This window comes from Lissotriton vulgaris, chromosome 11 (genome assembly GCF_964263255.1).
Source record: "Lissotriton vulgaris chromosome 11, aLisVul1.2, whole genome shotgun sequence".
Taxonomy (NCBI): Eukaryota; Metazoa; Chordata; class Amphibia; order Caudata; family Salamandridae; genus Lissotriton; species Lissotriton vulgaris.
The window spans coordinates 153,162,896-153,184,290 of NC_141699.1; the positions used below are offsets into that span (position 1 = coordinate 153,162,896).

Consider the following 21,395-nt stretch of genomic DNA (forward strand, 5'->3'; position numbering starts at 1 on the left):
TAGCCATACAATGGTTAAAAGTAATAAAACATATATACAGTCATATATACAATAGGCTAAAATACTCAACTGGTGCTTCTAACTAAGCCTACCCGAGTGTGCCTGACCTAAGCCTAACACGTGAAAGGGGAGTAAGTAAGAAGCTTTAAGTTAAGTTGGTTTTGCCAAGGTTTGTTTCAAGAATTCTCATTTAAGGGTTTAGTCAGCACCATACCTCTGAATAGAATGATGGAGGATTGGTATCTCCTTCAGGGGAAGCTCGATATCCCAGTCACCCGCGAGGGTAAACCGGAAGTGCCGGAGCTGGATTTCTCTGCACGAGAAAGGCAGCGGCTCTTCTTCAGCGCGTCGAGAGGAGGAGGCGGGGGACAGCGTCCGCGGGCAGCTGGATCTGCTGGGCTCTTCGCAGAGGGACGTCTGTTCGGCTCCTAAGCGTACTGCACCATCGTTCGCGCTTTAGCAGCGATAATGGTATCAGTAGCTTCACCACCACAGGGACAGCAGGCTGCAGCGACAGAGTGCTACAGTGCTCGGCAACAGCAATGGTATGCACAACAGGGTGCACAACAGCTCTCGACCACAATTGCTTAAGGCAACGTTGGTAGTATTTATACCTGACAGGTGCCGGGTTTGACGCAAGTTTGCTGGACATAAGGCGTCAATTAAAGATATCACTAGGAAGTGATAGCTATCAGTTGCTCATTAGAGTTCTATTACTAATCAAAACATAGCAAGGGGGATTTCCCAGTTTGCTGAGTTTTTATCTTGTTGAAGAACTCGAAGTGTTAATCTAGGAATATCAGATAGTGACTTCTGCTCTGTCATTGCACTAATTGGTCGCAAAGGAAGTGGCAGAGAGAGATATCCTTGAACGTGGCTCTGTTCGTGTGAGGTCAGAGATGACTTTCTGAATATCGCACTTGAACGGTTATGCCAATATAGGGAATAAAATGGATTTATAGCCGAATAGGGGCATAAGGTCACAGTATCGATCAGGACCCTAGATAAACACGCAACACCCACTCCACGGGTTAATGTCCATCAAAATTACTAAAACTAAAGCAATTAGATGTATGTGTAACATTGCCCACCCCAAAATACATAAATGCATTTGAAATAGGCGTACTTGTAATACATGAATTTTAGGTGCTGTACGTTATTTAAAGCATAGGAATCATTCAAAATTATTGCATATGAAATCAATGAACGATTATGCATAAAAATTACACATGAAGTATCTCTGACAGAAGAAGGGCGAGATAAATCATCACATATAAATGCATTTGCAAAATGTGTGCTAGAGGCTAGTGTAAGTTGTTATGTCTCTAGGTGTGTGTAAAAAATAGAAGTATGAACATTCTGTTCTTCAAGAATACATTTTACCTCAAGCAAAGATTTGTTCGTGCCAAAAAAGGTCAATATTTGAAAAATATCCAATCCAAAGAAAATTAATGCTTGAACGGGGAAACAGAGTTCCAACGCTGCTAGCAGTCTTTGTTGACTAGAAGTGAAGGCCGAATTCAGAGTTTCATGGGAACGCTGTGTGTCGGAAAGCTTCTCAAAGTTATTGTTTCTGTATAGGTGGGAACATCATATCAGACAGGCTCGCAAAGAATTGGTCTACAAATTCAGGTGACAGTTCAACCAAATTTGATATCGCTGTAACTTGGCAGGTGTGAGAATGATTGCTGTCATCGTAGTCAGGAGCAGCAATGCTCACAGAGGGCCGTACCTGGGTGATGTTGCTTTTGTCACTTGCTCCACTGTTACCACTTGGTTGTAGCACAGGAGTCTCCACAAATGCCGTCATCAGGATTGGTAGCCGCTGGGGACAACACAATGCGTGAGCCGTTATGGACTGAGCAAAGTATCGACGTCCATTGGTACTGCTGATGGAAGTGAAAGACAGATGTCCAACACGCATTCATCGCCGCAAAGCATACATCGTAGCACAGGTAAAATGCAATTTTGCCATACAGGTCTGAATGAAAGGAACCAGGTCATGTTTAGATCTCTCAGCCTGGCCAATCCGAGGACGTTAGTTATCCTGTCCCGGTAGCGCATTGCTAGGATTGTCTCTTCCATTCCCATGGGAGCTATGTCTGAGCTGAGGCTTGCCATAACGAAGTAGGAGGGTCAAAAATAAAATCCCTGCTACAAGTCCCAAAAATAATGGTATGCCGCCAAAAACAGAGTGCACAAAATTAGGAACGATTCCCAAAATTGCTTGAAAAGGCGTTAGCAGTCCCGTAAAGACTGTCTTGAATATGCCTGGGATGCTTGTGGCACTAGACATGTTAAGGAGTTGGCTTAGCATTTGTACGAAATGCACGGGGCAATTTGTTGATAAAAGGTCATGAACTTCAGTAGCTGTCCTTGCAACTAGAAGATCATACGTCTCTTTTGATGACGTTATAGGCACTGTTGTCTGTAAAAGTACAGATTTAACTTTGCTTAAAGTATCAATTCGTATAGAATAGAGATTCAGACGAGGCCAGATGGGAGTCACTGAGTCTGCAGCCCCACTCGGAAACAATGCTTGCACACAGCATTTGACCATGGATGTTACTTCTACTAGATAACTTTTCCCTGGCACGAGGCCACAACATCTGTGATCCGTTCTAAGAATGTAACTCCCGTTCGAAAGTTGCATAAAGAAGGGCTCTATCTGAGTTGCAGGTGTGACTAGCTGGTGGCATGAAAGGTTGTTAGAATTTCCATCACATGCTCCGTGTAAATTAATACCCTGACACAAAAGTATACCGCTTAGTGAATGTTTACAGTTATTACCACTAAGAAATACATTTTTGTCGCTGTCACTATAGCAAGAATGAGTGTATGGTAATTTCCATTCAGATTTTACATATCCTTTACCCAATTGTTCATACTGGCCAGCAGGTATGTACTCAAGGCACTTTTTAAATCGGAAAGTTGTTATCGGAATTGTGATAATTCCGTGTATTATCCATTCAATGACAGGACTCTCTGACATTGTCAATGGTAATCTCTCGAGTTTTTCGATGCTCAGGATTGTATAGTCTGCTCCTTTCTGTGCCAAACTGATCTGTTTATCAGTAAGGTTAAAACTGGAAAATAATGACGTTGTGTTGATTAAACGCCAAGGCACATAGCCTGAACGAAGATTTTGCAGCGTCCAGCCTAATTCTATAATAGAGCGTAATTGAGACTGGCCATGTTGTAACATAAGCAAATCTCTGTCTATCACATCAAAGGCAGAGGATACAATATTGTCCAACGAATATATTCTGGAAGACAGAGTCATTAACCCATTGTCTACTACAGAAAGTGATTTTTCCAAATTAATACGATCAATTTCTCGTATTTTCTCAGCAGTTTCAATTTGCTTTACTTTCCAAGCCTCGTTGTAAGCAGCATAGATACTGGTCACTATGAAACGCTTTTGACGCTGTTTGCGTGGTCCAAGAATGAAATCGCGCAAATCAGCACCATCTTTTAGCAAAGACAAGTGTTGCTTAATTTCAGCCAGTGTGGACGAAGTTAGCCATTCGAGGCAGAGTTTCCCTACACTGTATGTTGTTATAATCCCTGGATGTTGTCTCTGGGAATATCTCGAGTCTAATCTGGTCATTTTCAAACCCTGTGTTTTATTCAGGAATCTATCTTGACAGCTATTTGTGTCTGTAGGCCAGATTAACCACTTTTTCCAATCAGGATGTGTTCTGTTCAAATTTAAAATTTGTGTTACGTCTAACTCAATATCTGAAGTTGCATTCTCAGGTATTGGCTTTGGTATAGACGGTGTTTTAAGGTCTTTGTTCTTAGCTAGGCCAAGACAAGATGTTTGGTGTATTGTGTCATTTAAAAACAACATTTGTTCTGGTATCATGCAGGTTCTAAATAGTGCTTCAATGCCTTGCACCTGCCAATCTTTTGTACCCCAGATTGTTTTCGTTTCAATATTATTTTTCCAATAATCAAAACCAAATGTCATCATTTTGTCATAAAATGCTTCTGAATATATCAATTTAGAATTTGTCAGCATTGTTTTCATTCCTGTTTTATCTAACAGTTTATAATAAAACGTTTCTGCATTACTGGTGTTAAACCCTGAGAAGTATTTGAATTTCTCAAAAAATGCTTTAGAACTGCTTTTAGGTGGTGTAGAACAATGTTCCCATTGATTATACATAAAAACATTTCTAGGCTGTGCAGATTTATGCAAGTAATGATCCCCATAGTGGGTGTAACAGAATAACTGCTCATAACTAGATGAACCTTGTAAATAATCATGATCTGTGAATCTAGCTGACATTACTAAATCAGACATCATGTCATTAATACTGTTAAAGTCCCAATCATCAGAGAATGTACTAGGTGTCACAAAGTCACTTAAGGAAACCTTTAGTTGATGAGGATACTTCAGGATTTCGACCGGACCATATATCTCATAGTCTGTTTTCTCCCATACAACCCCACCAGGTATTGGAATTGCTGTGACATTTACTGTTGACAGTTCTCCTTTCTTCACGTGGGATGATCTGTGTGGTTTCAGGACTAGGTTGATGTTCTGACTTGCTGTGTCCATTGTAATATATTTTCCCTCAATGAATCTTCCCAAACACAGTACCATGATGAGCCAAAGCAGTAGGAAAAATACACCTAGACCGAACCAGAATTCTAGCCAAGGGGAAACAAGGTAGATTTCTTTTAGTTGATGAAAGAGTTCTGTTGCTTTTTCTTTAAAAGTCTTTTTTGTTTCTGGCATCACTTTGGGGTCATTTAAATCTTCAGAGAAGTTGTCGAAGTTGATGAAATAACCAGAGGCAGTTCTGTCAATTGATGGGATTGTTCTTTCAATCTGTCTCTCGGTAGCACTTTCTGATGCCACATTAGTGTAGACTGGTGTTGTATCTTGACGAACTGTTTCAATCTGTGTCTCAAGAGGCACGAGTTCCATCGCTGTATTGCATAGTCCTTCATTGTGCACTGCAGGCTGATCGAATGTGATTAGTCTTTCAGTTTGAACCTCTTGGATTGTTGCAAGTTTGGGTATTCTGTTATTTCTTGGGAGTCCACTGGGCCTACTGTTGATTATAGGCCACATGCTTGTGGTTTTATCAGATCGATAGACACGACTCTGTTCTCCTTTTTACCAGCAAGGGGCGGTAGCACAACTGATCTTGTTCCGGTGACTGCTAAGACAGGTACTACTTTTCTGTAAGAAGGCCCAAATTCCTTCTTCACCGCGATCTTTTCTCTGACTAGATCCCCAATCTTTGGAATCCAGACAGGCCTTGCTGGGGCTGTTGCTGGTGGTGCCTCGTCAGTGGTAGGTGGCTGTTGCTTTAACTTTGTGTTGCTTAAGGATTTTCTTGTTTCGTTCAGTTCCTGTAAAACAGCCAAACGATCCTTTACATCAAAGTGCGTTGTTTCTTCTTGTACCACTGACATCTGACTATCGAGGTCCTGAACTCGCATTCTAATTCCGAACAATAGTTCGTATGGGCTGAAACCTTTTAGAGAATTTCTTGGCATGTTGTTAAGACTAGTCTGGACACTTATTGAATGTTTGACCCACCCAGCGCCTGAACCTAATACCTTCGCTGTTATAGATTGCTTTATGTCACGGTTTTTTCTTTCTACCACACTGTTCCCTTCGGGGTGCGACGGACAAGAATACCGCAATCCAATTCCCATGCTAGCCACCATGGCCTCCTTATAAGCTCGAGAGCTGAAAGCAGGACCCTGGTCAGAATGGAACGTGATAATTGCGTATGTGCCGATAAAGACTCGCAAATCTTTTATAACCGTTCTAGCGTCAGCCGAGCGCTGGGGCCACATTTTTTAAGTGCTTTTCGTCTTAACTGATTAATAGGACGCAGGTTGGGGTGCAGGCAGCGTTACGCTGTTTCTGATCGGTAGCCTTGTTCACTACTGCGATCCCTATTGCAGTTTTCACAGTTGTTTGCATATATTTGGTGTTCTACACTCATTCCCGGCCACCAGTATACTGATTGTAATTCAGTCAGAGAAACCTTAATTGTTTGGTGTCTCAGACCCAAACCCATATGTGCGTCTGCTATTAAAAATATTCTCCTGTTCGTGTTTGGAATTACTCTGTCCCCCACTCCAGGGATTCGAGCAAAAGGAACGGAGTTTGCATCGATTATGTATGCATAATTGAGTGGATAGTTTACGGGTAGTGCTGCACAGTCGCCTTTTACGGTCGTTTTTACTGCCAGCATGGTTTCCCCGTCTATGTATTTATCTGTACGCTTTTTTGTGGCTACGGAAGCCGGTTTAGTTGCTTCCGCTGTCTCTGTATTAGCCAATGAATTCCCTGCAACGTGAACGCCATCACGTTGAAGACTCTGTGCGTGAATCACGTGAGTCTTTTGTAGTTCTTTACTTAAAAGAGCTACCTCGTTCCAGAGCAATTTATGCTTTATTGTGGCACCTGTGTCATCTTTGTAGTCGTTTTCAATCCAACTCTGCAGTTTGTTATTGTAAGAGTTGACGCAAAAATGAGAATCGCACACTATAAGTGTCGGGAATTCACGTTCTGCATTTTCGAGCGCCATCTTTAAACATCTAATTTCAGTTCTCTGAACCGAACAGTACTTTACTGATTCGGTTTTTGTTACTTTCGGTCTGATTTTACCGCACAGCCGACGACATTTAATGATCGCACATGCTGCATTGTAGGATTTGCTCTCTACGTTGAAATGCTGTACAAAGCTATCTGTATAGATTATACAGGCGTATTGTGGGAGAGGTAGAATTTCGATTGGCAGAGGATATTCTTCTTCATATTCTAAATCATTCAGTTCTTCAAATTGCGGGGCGAAATAGTATTTCACATCTTCGGCTCCTAGAGAATCTATACACTGTATCCATTTCGGATCCAGTGACACTGTAGACAGGTTTACTGGGCTGAATAGCGCTTCGAAGGCGGATTCCGCTGTGAGGATGTTAATCCTTTTGCCGTGTGCTAGTTCTCGTTCATTTGCTAATGCGATTCGCACTGCGTTCACAGTTCTTTCTGTGTGACTGAATGTTTTTTCTGCTTGTGTGTACAAGTGAGATTTAATTGAAATTGATACCTTTTCTCCCTCATTAGAGGTTAGGTATGTGAATCCGCATCTTCCTGGGATGACTCGGATTACAAGATCGATCGTGTTGTCACGTGTATCTAATTTTGTTTTTGCTAACATGTCTGTTTGCAGTGATCTCAAAATTTCTGTGTGTTTTTGAGTCCAATTGATTTGTTTAAAATCAGGTTTAATTAGTTCGTAGAGAGGTTTAACCCTCTCTGCGTAATTTAGAATGTAAGTTCTTCCGAAATTCAGAAAACCTAGAATGGATTGTAAATTCTTCAGCGTTTTTGGAGCCTGGAGTACAGCGCACTTCTCTAAGAAGTTGTCCGCTAGGCTTTTCCCTTCACTTGATAATTCGTACCCTAAGAATAGTACTGTCAGATGGGCAATTCGGGACTTCTTAAAGTTGAATTTGTAACCCTCTGCTGCGAACCCAAGTATGATGGTGTTCACTCTTTTCAAGTGAGTATCCAAGTCGTCGTCTGTGAGATAAATATCATCTACGTAAGATAATGCTTCATCATCATAGATTTGTAGTAACTCTGTTACCCTAGCTGAGAATAGTCCTGGGCTGTTCTTGAACCCTTGTGGGAGTCGACAGAATTTTTTACTGCGACCCAAATGCGGAGAAAGCGGTCAAATATCTGCTTTCTGATGCAATATTTTGACAAAAGAAACCATTAGATATGTCTAATGTCGTTTTATATTTTTTCCTAACTATATTATTCATTAGGGCTGCACTATGCGAGTTTTGTACTGCAAAGGTTTTACAACATGTATTAAGATGTCTGTAGTCCAAAACTAGACGATATGAATTGTCTGGCTTGGAGACAGGAAACAAAGGATTGTTCATTTGAGAGGTGCATGTTTCAATCACCCCCTGGTACTCAAGTTGATCTAAGATCTCCCTGACCTGTTTTTTAGCTTCTTGCTTTATGGGATACTGCCGTTGGGCAGTTGGTTCACTTTTTAGTTGGATTTTGTGAGGAGGAGAGTCCTCATCCCATCCTACATGATTTTTATACAATGCAGGTGCCTGGGCTACTGCCCATTTCCTTGCATATGTGTATTTTTTGTGAATCGGAATGTGATTCGAGAAGGCAGGCATAATCACTTCTTCGCCACGAGGGCACTCCCTGACAAACTCCGGGGGCCAATCTTTTTCAGCTAACAGAATATCATAGCCTTTTGAGAGCTTATCCCAAAATAGACCCTTAATTTTCCTAGCCTTATCACCCTCCATACGCAATGTTATTTCGTATATTTTATGGGGCTCGCTAAGTCTGGTGTCGGCAGTTTCAACCTGAATGTATTCATTCGTGTCCACTGTCTCCAGATGACTCATCAAGATCTTGCGTGCTATACTGATTTCTGCTGCACTGTCCAACATTGTCAATGCCCACTCCCCGTTTTTCAACTGTGTCCTCAGTATTCTCGGCATGGTTGATTACTCTAATACTGGCTACCTTCTTTTTCTGAAATTGAGATTTCTTATTTTGAGCAGGTTCCTTGTCTTTGGACTTGGTGTGCTCTCCTGGGTCTGACCGTCCTCTTCTTTCCGAATTCTGTGGAAGAGATCGAGAGGGACGTGTATCAATACTTTGATATCTATCAGGTTTTTTCAGATTATCCCTATTTCTAAGGTTATATCTTTCCTCAGAGTGCTCCCGCTGGGGAGACTGGCGTTCTCGAGTCGGAGTTCTTTCCCTCCGTCGAGGAGACCTTCCTCTGGACTGGAAAACTTTTTCCTTGGGAGTGGATTGTTTATTTCCATCCCAGCTCTTCTTAGGAGTGTTTAAATTATTTTTAATAAATAATTTTTCAGGATTTTCGAGCAGTTGGGGCTTTACCGGTTTCCCACCCAAGCTGTCTCTACCTAATTCTTCATAGCATTTTTCTATGATTTTTGCAAGCTCAACAGGATCTTTTATATCTGTTTCCCTCACCTTCTGGCGAATCGCCACAGATGCTGCTTCTCCTTTTATGTTGGCTAATAATATAGCCGAGACCTGCTTGAAGTCTTTCAGTAATTTCATACCTAGATTTAAAGCGGGCTCTGGACCGAATTCATTTTGAATCTGTTTTAGCACTTCTGGTATTACAGCCATAGACGGAACATCGTGTGTTTTTGTGTAAATGGAAGCAAAGACTGTACCCCAAGTGTCGCAGTCCTCCACGTGTGGTGCGATTCCCATAGGAAGGCAGATGGTCAAGATTCTGTGTTTCTCAATAGGGGTAGTATCAGGAAATACTGCCTCTATTTGAGTGATTTTCTGTGCTAACCAGAAAGGAATTTGTTCCCGTTTTACGGGTGTTTTACCAAGACATGATTGTATGTTCTGTGGTGTAATTTTATTTGTGTTCCCCTGGTGAGGGGTCAGCTGGTGTGAATTAACAGCTGGCTGGACTGTTGCAGTCCGCATTACATATTGGACTAATTGCCTATGTATTTTTGTTAGTGTTTTGAGCTGTGCTAACAGCTCTTCCTTAGACATTCTTGCAATGTCAGGATGTGGTGTGTAGCTGGCTAGAACCGGCCACGTGGCTCCTGGTCTACCTAGAGGACCGAGCCTAGTTATGTGATCATTGTGTTTTAGGGCGCCATTAAACCAGAGCAAGTGCTCTTGAAATTTAAGTGGAATTTCAATCTCCTCGAAAGGAGCGTACTCTTCCGGAGGTTCCTCTATTTTATAATAGTGAAACTCTTTTGTTCTAGCGTTTGCCGCTGGAAGGTTTATCCATGAATAGAATACCTCTGTCTGCTGATATTCGTGAGCCTCTATCACGAAAATTACTGTACCACCTTGAGGTGTCAGTCCGTTTTCTATAAGTTTTAAAGTTATAGATTTTCTTAAGTGGACCGGGATGATAATAGCATCCGGGTCTGCTTGTAGGAGACTCGAGTCCTCCTCTATTAGTATGGATGCCAGCCTAGCTGCTTCCCTTTCTTCTTCACTGTCTGACATTTTTTTTTTAAAATGCAGGCTTTGCAGAGTAGGTCTCCAAGGAGACAAAGATTAGGTGCACAATATTTTGGAACACTGTATCCTTCAACGTTGAATAAACCAGAGCTTTACATAGGAATCTCTTCCTACTGAGGTCGGGCGGATTTTAACCTTTCACCCACTCCAGACGTCTATTGGAGTATTTACGGGAGAAAGGGGTCTGTGTGAAATATGCACGACTGAGTTACTCTACTGTCTTGCGTTAGTTTATCGCCTTACCAAACGTTGGGCGCCATGTAGTGTAGTTCCTAGTTTCCCACTAGGCCCTGCGCATTGGAATAACATAAACAGTAGTATCGACGTGGAACTGCGGATATTCCAGGCCTCCACTGACTATGCTAAACTTAATTGGGTTGTGTTACCAACTAGCTCAGAGGTCACTGGAAACTTTCTTCTCTGCATAGGAAGTGATCAGCTTCCTTGGCACAGACAAGAAGGGATTCCGTTTTCCAACAACCGTGCAACATGACAACTTTGCTCCTCAGATCAAGAGTCGATCTCTAGGGTCGTGTTAAACAATAGACCTGTATTTCACTCAGTCAGTCTAGTGCAGTTTACTTTCACGAGATGTAGAGAATAGAGAGACGGGCGTTTGTCAATAAAGGGTTAACATTTATTGCACAGTCTTTCTTCTCGTACAAGAGAAATGTATTACCACAATTGCAAAGCTTGTTATGATAAAAAGTACGTACAGTAAGATAAGTATTGCGAAATAATACTGTAAAATCATTGATATGGTTTCTTAGCCATACAATGGTTAAAAGTAATAAAACATATATACAGTCATATATACAATAGGCTAAAATACTCAACTGGTGCTTCTAACTAAGCCTACCCGAGTGTGCCTGACCTAAGCCTAACACGTGAAAGGGGAGTAAGTAAGTAGCTTTAAGTTAAGTTGGTTTTGCCAAGGTTTGTTTCAAGAATTCTCATTTAAGGGTTTAGTCAGCACCATACCTCTGAATAGAATGATGGAGGATTGGTATCTCCTTCAGGGGAAGCTCGATATCCCAGTCACCCGCGAGGGTAAACCGGAAGCGCCGGAGCTGGATTTCTCTGCACGAGAAAGGCAGCGGCTCTTCTTCAGCGCGTCGAGAGGAGGAGGCGGGGGACAGCGTCCGCGGGCAGCTGGATCTGCTGGGCTCTTCGCAGAGGGACGTCTGTTCGGCTCCTAAGCGTACTGCACCATCGTTCGCGCTTTAGCAGCGATAATGGTATCAGTAGCTTCACCACCACAGGGACAGCAGGCTGCAGCGACAGAGTGCTACAGTGCTCGGCAACAGCAATGGTATGCACAACAGGGTGCACAACAGCTCTCGACCACAATTGCTTAAGGCAACGTTGGTAGTATTTATACCTGACAGGTGCCGGGTTTGACGCAAGTTTGCTGGACATAAGACGTCAATTAAAGATATCACTAGGAAGTGATAGCTATCAGTTGCTCATTAGAGTTCTATTACTAATCAAAACATAGCAAGGGGGATTTCCCAGTTTGCTGAGTTTTTATCTTGTTGAAGAACTCGGAGTGTTAATCTAGGAATATCAGATAGTGACTTCTGCTCTGTCATTGCACTAATTGGTCGCAAAGGAAGTGGCAGAGAGAGATATCCTTGAACGTGGCTCTGTTCGTGTGAGGTCAGAGATGACTTTCTGAATATCGCACTTGAACGGTTATGCCAATATAGGGAATAAAATGGATTTATAGCCGAATAGGGGCATAAGGTCACAGTATCGATCACGACCCTAGATAAACACGCAACAGGCTGCTTAGTCTTGATTGCACCTCATGCGTCTTTTATCACTCTACTGAATGCAACACACTCCACCCAATACCACTCAGTGCCACATAATTATATGCTACATAATTACAATGCAACATACACTCCAAATAATACCACTCAGTGCCACATAATTATATGCTACAAAATTACACTGCGCTCAACGCAACATACACTCCAAATACCACTCAGTGCCACATAATTACACACCACATATTTACACTGCACTCAATGCAACATACACTCCAAATACCACTCTGTGCCACATTATTACACGCAACATAATTACACTGCGCTCAACGGAACATATACTCCAAATACCACTCAGTGCCACATAATTACATGCCACATAATTACACTGCACTAAATGGAACATACACTCCAAATACCATTCAGTGCCACATAATTACACGCCGCATAATCACACTGCACTCCATGCAACATTCACTCCAAATACCACTCAGTGCCACATAGTTACACGGAACATAATTACACTGCATTCAATGCAACATACACTCCAAATACCCCTCAGTGCCACATTATTACACGCCACATGATAACATTGCACTCAATGCAACATACACTCCAAATACCACTCAGTGCCACATAGTTACATGCCACATAATTACACTGCCCTCAATGCAACATCACCATGCTCTACCACAGCATCACTGAACGCCACAGCATCACTCGTTGCAACCGCAACATCACTCAGCGCCACCACAGCATCAATCTGTGCAACCATTCAACAACAACTGGTTCAAATATATTCTCTCAATGTTTCAAGCTTTATTACAAATGTCACAAAAAGATGTTAATATTTCACTTCTGTTCTTGGATTTTCGTCACATAAAATACACTGAACATAATCTTCACAAAAGGTATTTACAAAAGTTTAAGCTATTGTCATAACTTACAATAACTTTTATTTAAGTATTAATTATTAAAAAAAATTAAAAGCAATTGTTGTTTGTAATATCAATACATCTAAGTCACGTAAATTCAACACATATTGCATTACAAATGCTATAGGTGTCACATTTGCGAAAGTTAAAGGTATTAGCATTGTAAATGGCAAAGCTATTAATTTCGCTATTTTCAAAACCAACACATAAATAAAAAAATTGTCATTTACAATACCAATAGCTCGAACTTTCCTAAGGCGAGACCTATTGCATTGCAAATGCAACAGCTAACCATTTACAAACAATGTTTATATACCAATTGCAATTAAAAAAAAAAAAAATTAATGCAAAGCATTGTCATTTACAATGCCAGTAACTCAAACTTTAATGCTGCGAGACCTATTGCATTGTAAATGCGTGTTATCTGTGCTTTAGCTAGACAAAGGCACACATCCAACAAATTTACATCAATGAGTTGGCATTTTAAATTAACCGACACATGTTTTGCTTATAGTGGTCCTTAATTGTGCATGTTCGAACATTTGAGTACACACTGATCCCTAAATAAACTAAAAATATTTTAACAAAGAGTCATACTCTCCCAACACCCCCTTCTAACAATTGTTGTACGACTTCCGTGCCTCCAGCCGAACCTTACTACTTTGTAGGCTGTTTCTCACACTTTGGCATTCTATCTGCTTGTAGGTACATTTGCGCAGGGACCAGTGAACACCGAAACACAGTAGCTCAGGACTTACGTGCTCTTTCAAAGTTGCTCCATGATTTAGTTTGTGGTTAACGACTTCTAACTCCACCCAACTAGATCAGGTAGGTGGAATTAGAAGTCTACTTCCAATGGCCCTTACTCCCCAGGTCTGTCGGAGGGGTTTCAAGGCAGAGACAATGTAGTCTAAGCTGTGATTACACCTATGGTCCACCTACATCTAAATTGAGTGGGTGTACCTTTATCTTGGCAGTATGTAAACTCAGTTGCCGTTGCAATGGAGTATACATACAGCCAAGTTATAAGTCAGGTCCTAAGTTGCTGCTTTGGAAACTCAAGACCTGCATTGTAGTCCCTATTTAGCATTTGGCTGACAAATTGTGAAATTCAAGGCATATCACTTGATCTCTGTGAGACTGAAGTTTGTAATTATGCAACAAAATAGAACTGTAAAACCCACTGCCCCATTCCTGTGTTGATATTGTGGGGGAACGATGCGGTACTTCTGTTCCAGCAGTTATTCTTGGCCTGGAAATACAACTGGAGCAAATTTACAAAGGCATTTGTGAGTACGTCAAGTAGCACTCCAATATAGCTACCTCATGTTTACAATTCTTACTCATGAAAGCATTTTTCATTTGGCCCAAAAATGCATAAAATGTGAATATTCATATATCGTTAGCACAATTAGAAGGGACTGAGCCATCTTTTCACTTTTAGACAGTGCTTAATTTGTTCCAATGTTTGCCGGGGCCCTGCCCTAACAAGGAGCTGAACATTTCAGGCCCGATTCACAAAGGCATGTAAGAGTATGCAAAAGAGTAATCTTAAACTACTTTCTGTTCGTATAAATATTCTGTGATTCGGCCTCCTCAATGTCAGGACAATGTAAAGACACCCTCAGCTGTGATGGGCGAGTTGAGAAACACAGGTGGGCTTTTGTGCATTCTGTAGCTCTGATGTTTTTGTTATGGGGGCAGAGGGTAGAGCAGTACAAAAATACACAACACCCCTGCTTTTATGTGCATTTGTTTAGAAGGTGGGACTAGGAAATGCCTATAGATCCCTCCATATACTTCATAATACTTTGCAGCTCTCCCTTTTTAGAATGACAGCCCTTTCATACTTATATTGCAGAAATCATGTATTTTGCTCCTTAAAATCTTTCTGCTTAATGTTGTTAGGCACCTTCACATGGTTTGAAACTGGAGCAGGGGAACAGATAGCTTGATTCAAGCCTCTCAAGACTAAAAACAATTCTTTTGTTTAGTATATTCAATTGCACACATGTTGACCTTGAATCATTGGCAGGTGACCATAAACCGTTTCACAGTACACAAGGTTGAGGTTAATCCGTAAAGTAGTGTTAGGACTATTTCGTAACATGGTTTAAGCTTTGTTGCCCAAAAAAATCACTGACTTTGTTTTCGCCAAATTTGTGTTACATTTACTGACAAAATACATCAGTGTTCATCAAAGGCAGTCTGTTCTTTTTGTGACCAATAGATGAAGCCTGAACAACTTTACTGTAGTGTTTCTTCTTCTTGTTTATTTCACTGGAGGCAGAGTTTGTTCAATTCTGTGTCTGTTCCAGCATTTACTAGGGTGAGTATCACTGATTGCACCTTCATGGCTGTGGCCCTCCTTGCACTGCCTTCTTGCTGCCCTACCTTGCCACAGTGTATATTAGAGTATATTCCCATTTTTAGCACTGCCAGATTAATTGTTCTAATTTCCTTCTCTTCATATTTTGGTATCTCTAAACCATTCTCCAGAATGCCCCACACAATGTTCTGTCATACTTTAACCCTTTCGCTGCGGCGGCTATTCCGCCGCAGCGCTAAAGGGGCGGCGCGGCCGCCGCATGCTGGTGACAGAACCGCTCCGTCACCAGCTACAGTTGAGCTGTGCTGGTGACGGAGCGGTTCCGTCATGACCCGCCCCGCTCATTAAAACAGCCGCGCAGGCGCGAAATCAGCGCCGCGCAGGCGCGGCGGCCGGGCCATGACGGAACCGCTCCGTCATCAGCACAGCTCAACTGTAGCTGATGACGGAGCGGTTCCGTCATCAGCAGGGGAGGGGTTAAGTACCTTTGTATTGTAGCAAAGAACCCCTGAGGGTGAGTCCAGTAAAAGTGCATGAGTAAAATCCAAGTCCAGCAGAATCATTCCTTCGCAAGACGCTCAAGACTGGTCAAACCTGTTTTGCAAAACTCTCCTCCTGCTTGCGGCCTCAAAGAACAAAGACAAGATTGTATATTTTTTGCATTGCTTTGGCCTGGATATAATGCTATTGCTTAAATGCAGGGTCCCATTTGTTTTGCACCATGAGGTTGTCCCTCTGTGAGTTGGTTTTGACATTTTTAGATCTGGCATTACCCCAGGCGTTTTGATGTTAATAAAATATACTTACTTGTACATACTGGGGCATTCAGATCAGGGTCGGACTGGCTACTGGGCGCTTTGGCATGTTGCCGAGCTGGGGCCTGATGTCACTGCGGTGGGGGCTAATTTCTTTGATGGAGACCTGTGTGTGCTTTGAAATAAACAAAGCAAAACGAATTTCGTTCAGCACACTCGGGACCCCATCAACGAAATCAGCCCCCAGCTCGGCAGCATGCCTAAACGCCCGATAGCCAGTCCAGCCCTGATTCAGATTGTCTCTGTATCACTTAGTCTGTTGTGGTGTTAGTCACACCACGAGCACAGTGGATCAGCTCATTTCAACCATAGGTTCCTTTCTGTGTGAGCGACGTAATTCTGCCCAAGCACAATGGTTGAACCAAAGCAGAAAATATTCCCCTAGTGAGCCAATGTGTCCTTTATTTAAAAAACATTTTTGTTTCTTGATTTACTTAGGGAAGGCCTGGCAGAACCACACACACTTCTACTGGCCCCTTAACGCAGCTTGAAGTGTGTTGCATCCCACGCCGTCCCATGCAGCAGCGGCCATCTTTGAATGGTATTCATACCATTCAAAGATGGGAGCCCATGTGTGCCCTCTGTCCCCACCTCCTCACAGGTGCGTGGGTAGTGAAGTGGAGCTATGGATGTGTTCTCCTGTAGCTTCCGGAAGTAGAGAGAGTTGCTGGAGAAACATATTGGCCTCAAGATTGGGTACGGTTGGCCACAAACTGTTAATGGATATTCTCTTATTCCAGAACCAACCATTATTTTGTTCTAAGGAACTCTGGTGCGGTTGGATGTTGTTGTGAAACAAAATACATGTACCATGGGGCTGGTCCTTCAATGATTATCGTGTGGGCAGAAGAGGACGTCTAGAAACAGCAGAAAGTGGGGTTCCTGGTGGTGAAACTGATGCTTTGCATTCAACAACATCATATGTCTGGTGTAGACACCTGCAAAACTGGTGTAAGATAGGCTGGTCAATTTAAACTAGCCAGTCCATTCCCATATCTCTGACACCTGCACCGTGAAAGATGGTCAAGTAAACCATACAGTCTTTCACAGAACAGCAGTAGGGTACAAGCGTCCTAGCATCCTAATATCTTTCATGGGCAGCGCCAGGACGCCTCCGGGCATACGATGCACTTCATAAATTATAAAAACAAAATCAAATTTTAGTTGTGCTAAGGAACAAAAACTCTGGATGCCAGGGGCACTTGTAATGTTGGTAGTAGCAATGTACTACCATTTGTGGGTTACACTGCTATATGGTGCTACCCATTCTACCATGCCGCATGGGCATGAAAGAATTGCTGTGGGCGCCTTTTCCTCAAGAGGTGACTCTTCCCACGGCCATTGAATCACCCTATCTATGGGGACACAAATGCAGAAATAGTACCTGCATCTTCATATAGCAAACCTTACTCCAGGTGTAGTGGCTGTATTATAATTTTTTTAGAGCATGGATATAGTCCCCATAAAATACATGTTTACTCTGGTTTTAGAGAGGACGAAAGGAAAGGTAAAACCAAGTCAAGTCAACCATCCATTTAGAAATAATCTTATTGAGGAAGACCGCGGTATCTAGCATGCACAGATGCCATTTAATGATGTGCATTATCTTCTGAGCATAGCCTCTTGCTCACTTATGTCAAGGAAAGAATACCATCGTAGTTGGAGAACTTAAGAGAACAGATGCACAATATCCAGCGAGGTAAAACAAAGCAATTTTTTAAAATCGTGCCAAGGCCTCCTATGGATTTTTTAGGGCTGATTCAACTATTATCTAACGCAGCAGTTTACTTGAACTTTCAATTAGGCGGTTTCTTTTGAAACGTTATAGCACCATATTTTAGTTCTTATAATCAAGGAAATTTAGTTTGGACATTTAATTGATGTCTGTACAACCTAAATTGTAAAGAATAGCACCCTTCCCCCAAGCCTCTTTTAATACCATTCCAAGCGTAGAAGAGCAGCCCTGCCTCAAAGTCAATAAGCACAAGGCGTGTTCAAAATCACCTGTGGCAACCATATCACAATCAAGTCGACGAATACCTTTGTGGAGAAACCTCTACAGAAAAACTTCAACAACACTTTTTAAAATTAGGATTAGAAGGGTTCCTAAAAAATAACTGTTCCTATGGATTTCGTTACTAGTAAAATGTATTCCATTCAGCCTCTCATATTCTTGACCCTAACCCTATACCTGGCCCTAAATTTAAGCCTCACTTAATTCTAAACTGAACCCTTACAATACCTCGGACCATAAACCTTACTCTTGCTCTAATACTGACCCACAATCCAGAATATACCCCTAACCTTATCTTTGCAACTGATCTGTACCCATTTCCTAATATCATCTTTATACCCTTTATATAAACATTTTGTTTATTAACTAACTTAAATAAACAGATACCATTTTTACTGGGGTTTGTTGTTCTTTGTAGCTGCCTAAATTACATTTTCTCATTAGTGGGCTCTCTGCACATATATTGTGTGAAGCAGCCTTTCAGTGTAATGGATTTCTCTGTTAGGGTATTCCTCTCTAATGACGTAATCCCCAACCCTCAACTGCCTATTAGATGCTTCTTGTTCTAAAAACTTCACAGATGGTAGGATACTCAATTTATTTAGATGATGGACATTGATGAACTCTGTAGCAAGGCTTTTATGGATGCACACTGGCTTGTGATCATTACATTGTGAATAGCAAGTACCTGGTGCTAACAGAATAAAACTGCAAAACTGTGGTACAAATGCTATATAAAATGAGTTATAACTCATATTATTCATTCATGGTTCATTTACATCCCTGTGGAGTTATATTCCAAGCACAGCTCCCACACTCTGCGTTTCCATTTGCAGCTTTCTTTCTTACTGTTGTTATATCACATTAAGGCAGTAGTGCAGTACAGCACAAAGATACAGTGGCAGGGTCCCAGTAACAAAAGTGATTGCACATACAGGCAGAGGACAACATTGGTGCAATTGTATTACAATAGATGATGCCTATTTATGAGCAGAAAATGTGAACTCTGGGGTGATTACACATATGGCATTCAGGAAAACATTATAAACGCATTGGGTTATTACCCATTGATTTGTCACTGTAGCCTAAATTATATCCTTTGTCTAGATTATCTTGAGTTTTACATCTCCCTTCTTTTTGGATTCAAGCACTTCTATTGCCCAGTACTTTCTCCTGTGTGGGGCAGAGCTCGAAGTGACGGGGACTGTACTGAAGAGCGTTCCTGTACTTTGTTAACTACACAGGAAGCGTTTCTCTGTTTCCTTTCATTAATAAAAATTGAATCCTGGTGCAGGGTTTGTTTAACCCAGGTCTCTACACTGGCTCCCTAGAACTGCCCCAGATCTACCACGATCAGTCATGCCACCCAGGGAAGAGGTGAGACATGGCAGCTGGCTACTGTGGCATCCCCTGCAGTCAGTCCACCAGGCCTCTTAGTTCCGATAGTTCCTTCTCAACCCTGTTTGCTGCAGCTCTGTGTGAGATTGGCAGATGTGTGGAGTATACTTGTGCATTGCATAAAGATTAACATGTGTAAATATGTCCACCCCATTTTATTTTTCTCTAGATCGCTTGAATTCCATTGTTTGATAATACACGTGGTCTTCTTGGTTTAGTTCCCAGTTGCCCTCCTGGAAGATACCTTTCCCTCCACTCTTGTGCTTCCTCCTCCTCCGCGCTCTTCTTTGGTCCTTTAAACTGCAGATTCCTTAGTGGCAAGAGCATCACTCATCAAAACAGAAACAGTCGAAAGGGAGGATTTTTTCAGTGAAAGGGGGTGAGTTCTCACTGCAATGCCCTGCCCACCGACCTTCAAACTCAACCCACCCTATAGGCTTTTCAAAGATATCCCAAAACATTGCTTGGTCACTAATTTGACTTTGCTGTTCTATTCACAGGTGGAATACCTATATTTCCTCATGCTGTTTACTCTTTCCAACTCTATAGTTCCTTCCTTCCCCTCCTTTTGCTGTTTTACTCTAATTTGCTATCTGTAACGATGGGAAACAGCCTTTACACCACAACCTTTTCAACGCATGCATTTACCCCGCATGCCGTTGCAACATAAAAGGTGTGTAGCAGTGCGTAGAAGGTGTTGGATTTAACTCCAACACCTTCCCTACTGTTGCACATTCTGGAGTTGGAATAGAAAATTAATCTATTCAAACTTCCAGCGCTCCCCCGACAGGGGTAAAGTTTGGCGCTGCACCGGCATGCGGGGTAATGGCATGCGTTGTAACGTCACATAACCATAAGGACACATCCCTAGAAAAGTAACCATTCTTGTGCTATGGAAAAAAAATCCCATGAATTCAAATGTCTGAAGTGTCCAGTGTGGGGAAGCTCTCTTTCTCAAAACCCTCCGTCTGTTCAACACAGTGGGGTCCCATAAGAAGTGATTTCTGGAGTTGTCTTTAATCTAGTTTGCTATCTGTATAGACACATCCCGTGGAAAAGTGAGCACTCTGGTAGTATAGAATAACTCTTTTACCTCAAGCATCTGAAGTGTTTGTTCAGTGTGGGGTGTCGCCCTTTCTCAAAACCCTCTGTCTGTTCAACGCAGTGGGGTCCCTTGAGAAGTGGCGTGTTCTCTGTGTGTCCATCACACCCACCTAGGCCTTATAATCACATGAGGTGACTTTGTAACCAACAGTTCTTCCTCTTGCACCTCTGTTGGAATTCCTGTTGGATAAAAGGCTCCGCCTGTAGTAATGTCCCCTGGCTGCAGCTCACAGCACTAACAGACTTGGCCTTTCACGCTGATGGCCAGGGTAGGAATGTACTCTCTGTGGCCCACCTTAATGTAGTGCTCCTTACATTACAGCAAATGAAAACCGGTACGAAGGCTCGTGGAAGAATGGAAAGAAACACGGCCTTGGCAAATTCTACTACTTGAACAAAGGGCAGTTGTATGAAGGTTTGTGGATAGAAGATATCCCAAAATCTGGAACCATGGTTGACTTTGGGCGAGAAGAAGCACCTTCCCCTACCGTCTACCCCATTCCAGAGGTAATTAACTGTTCCCTTTGCTTCTTTGTGCTTTGAAAATCAATTTTGGGACGAAGGGAGTGGAAAGAGTGGGGTGAAAAGTATGTTAACTATGAATTACATTGGGGGGGAGGGGGTTGAGGGAGGGGGTGTTTACTAAGTGTACAGCAATAACCAGTCTAGGAAAAAAAATACATAAAAGGCATCCTTTCATTTTGAACACTCACTCTGCAGATGCATTCCATGAAGACACTGAATTTCTTCCTAAATTGTTGCAGTCTTAATACATTTGTTTATAGACATAGCCCTCCACAGGTACAAGTCTAATAATTTAGAATTAAATTCTGATAGTTGCTTTTTTTGAGAGTGCCGGCAAACTATTGGTCTCACTGCCAACCTTCTATTCCTGCATATAGAAAAACAAGCATTGGAAATGCAATAGGTCTCGGATTTATTTGAGTTACAGCTAATGGCATTGTAAA

The 21,395-nt window shown here is 42.0% G+C and overlaps 1 protein-coding gene across 1 annotated transcript in view; it reads left to right on the forward strand.

Annotated features, from left to right (window-relative positions):
- Positions 1-21,395, forward strand: part of MORN3 (MORN repeat containing 3) — a 204,685-nt gene that overhangs the window by 155,888 nt on the left and 27,402 nt on the right. The window contains exon 5 of the mRNA XM_086942992.1: positions 20,750-20,934. Coding sequence (XP_086799118.1) covers positions 20,750-20,934 — 185 coding nt within the window. The remainder of the gene's footprint in view (positions 1-20,749; positions 20,935-21,395) is intronic.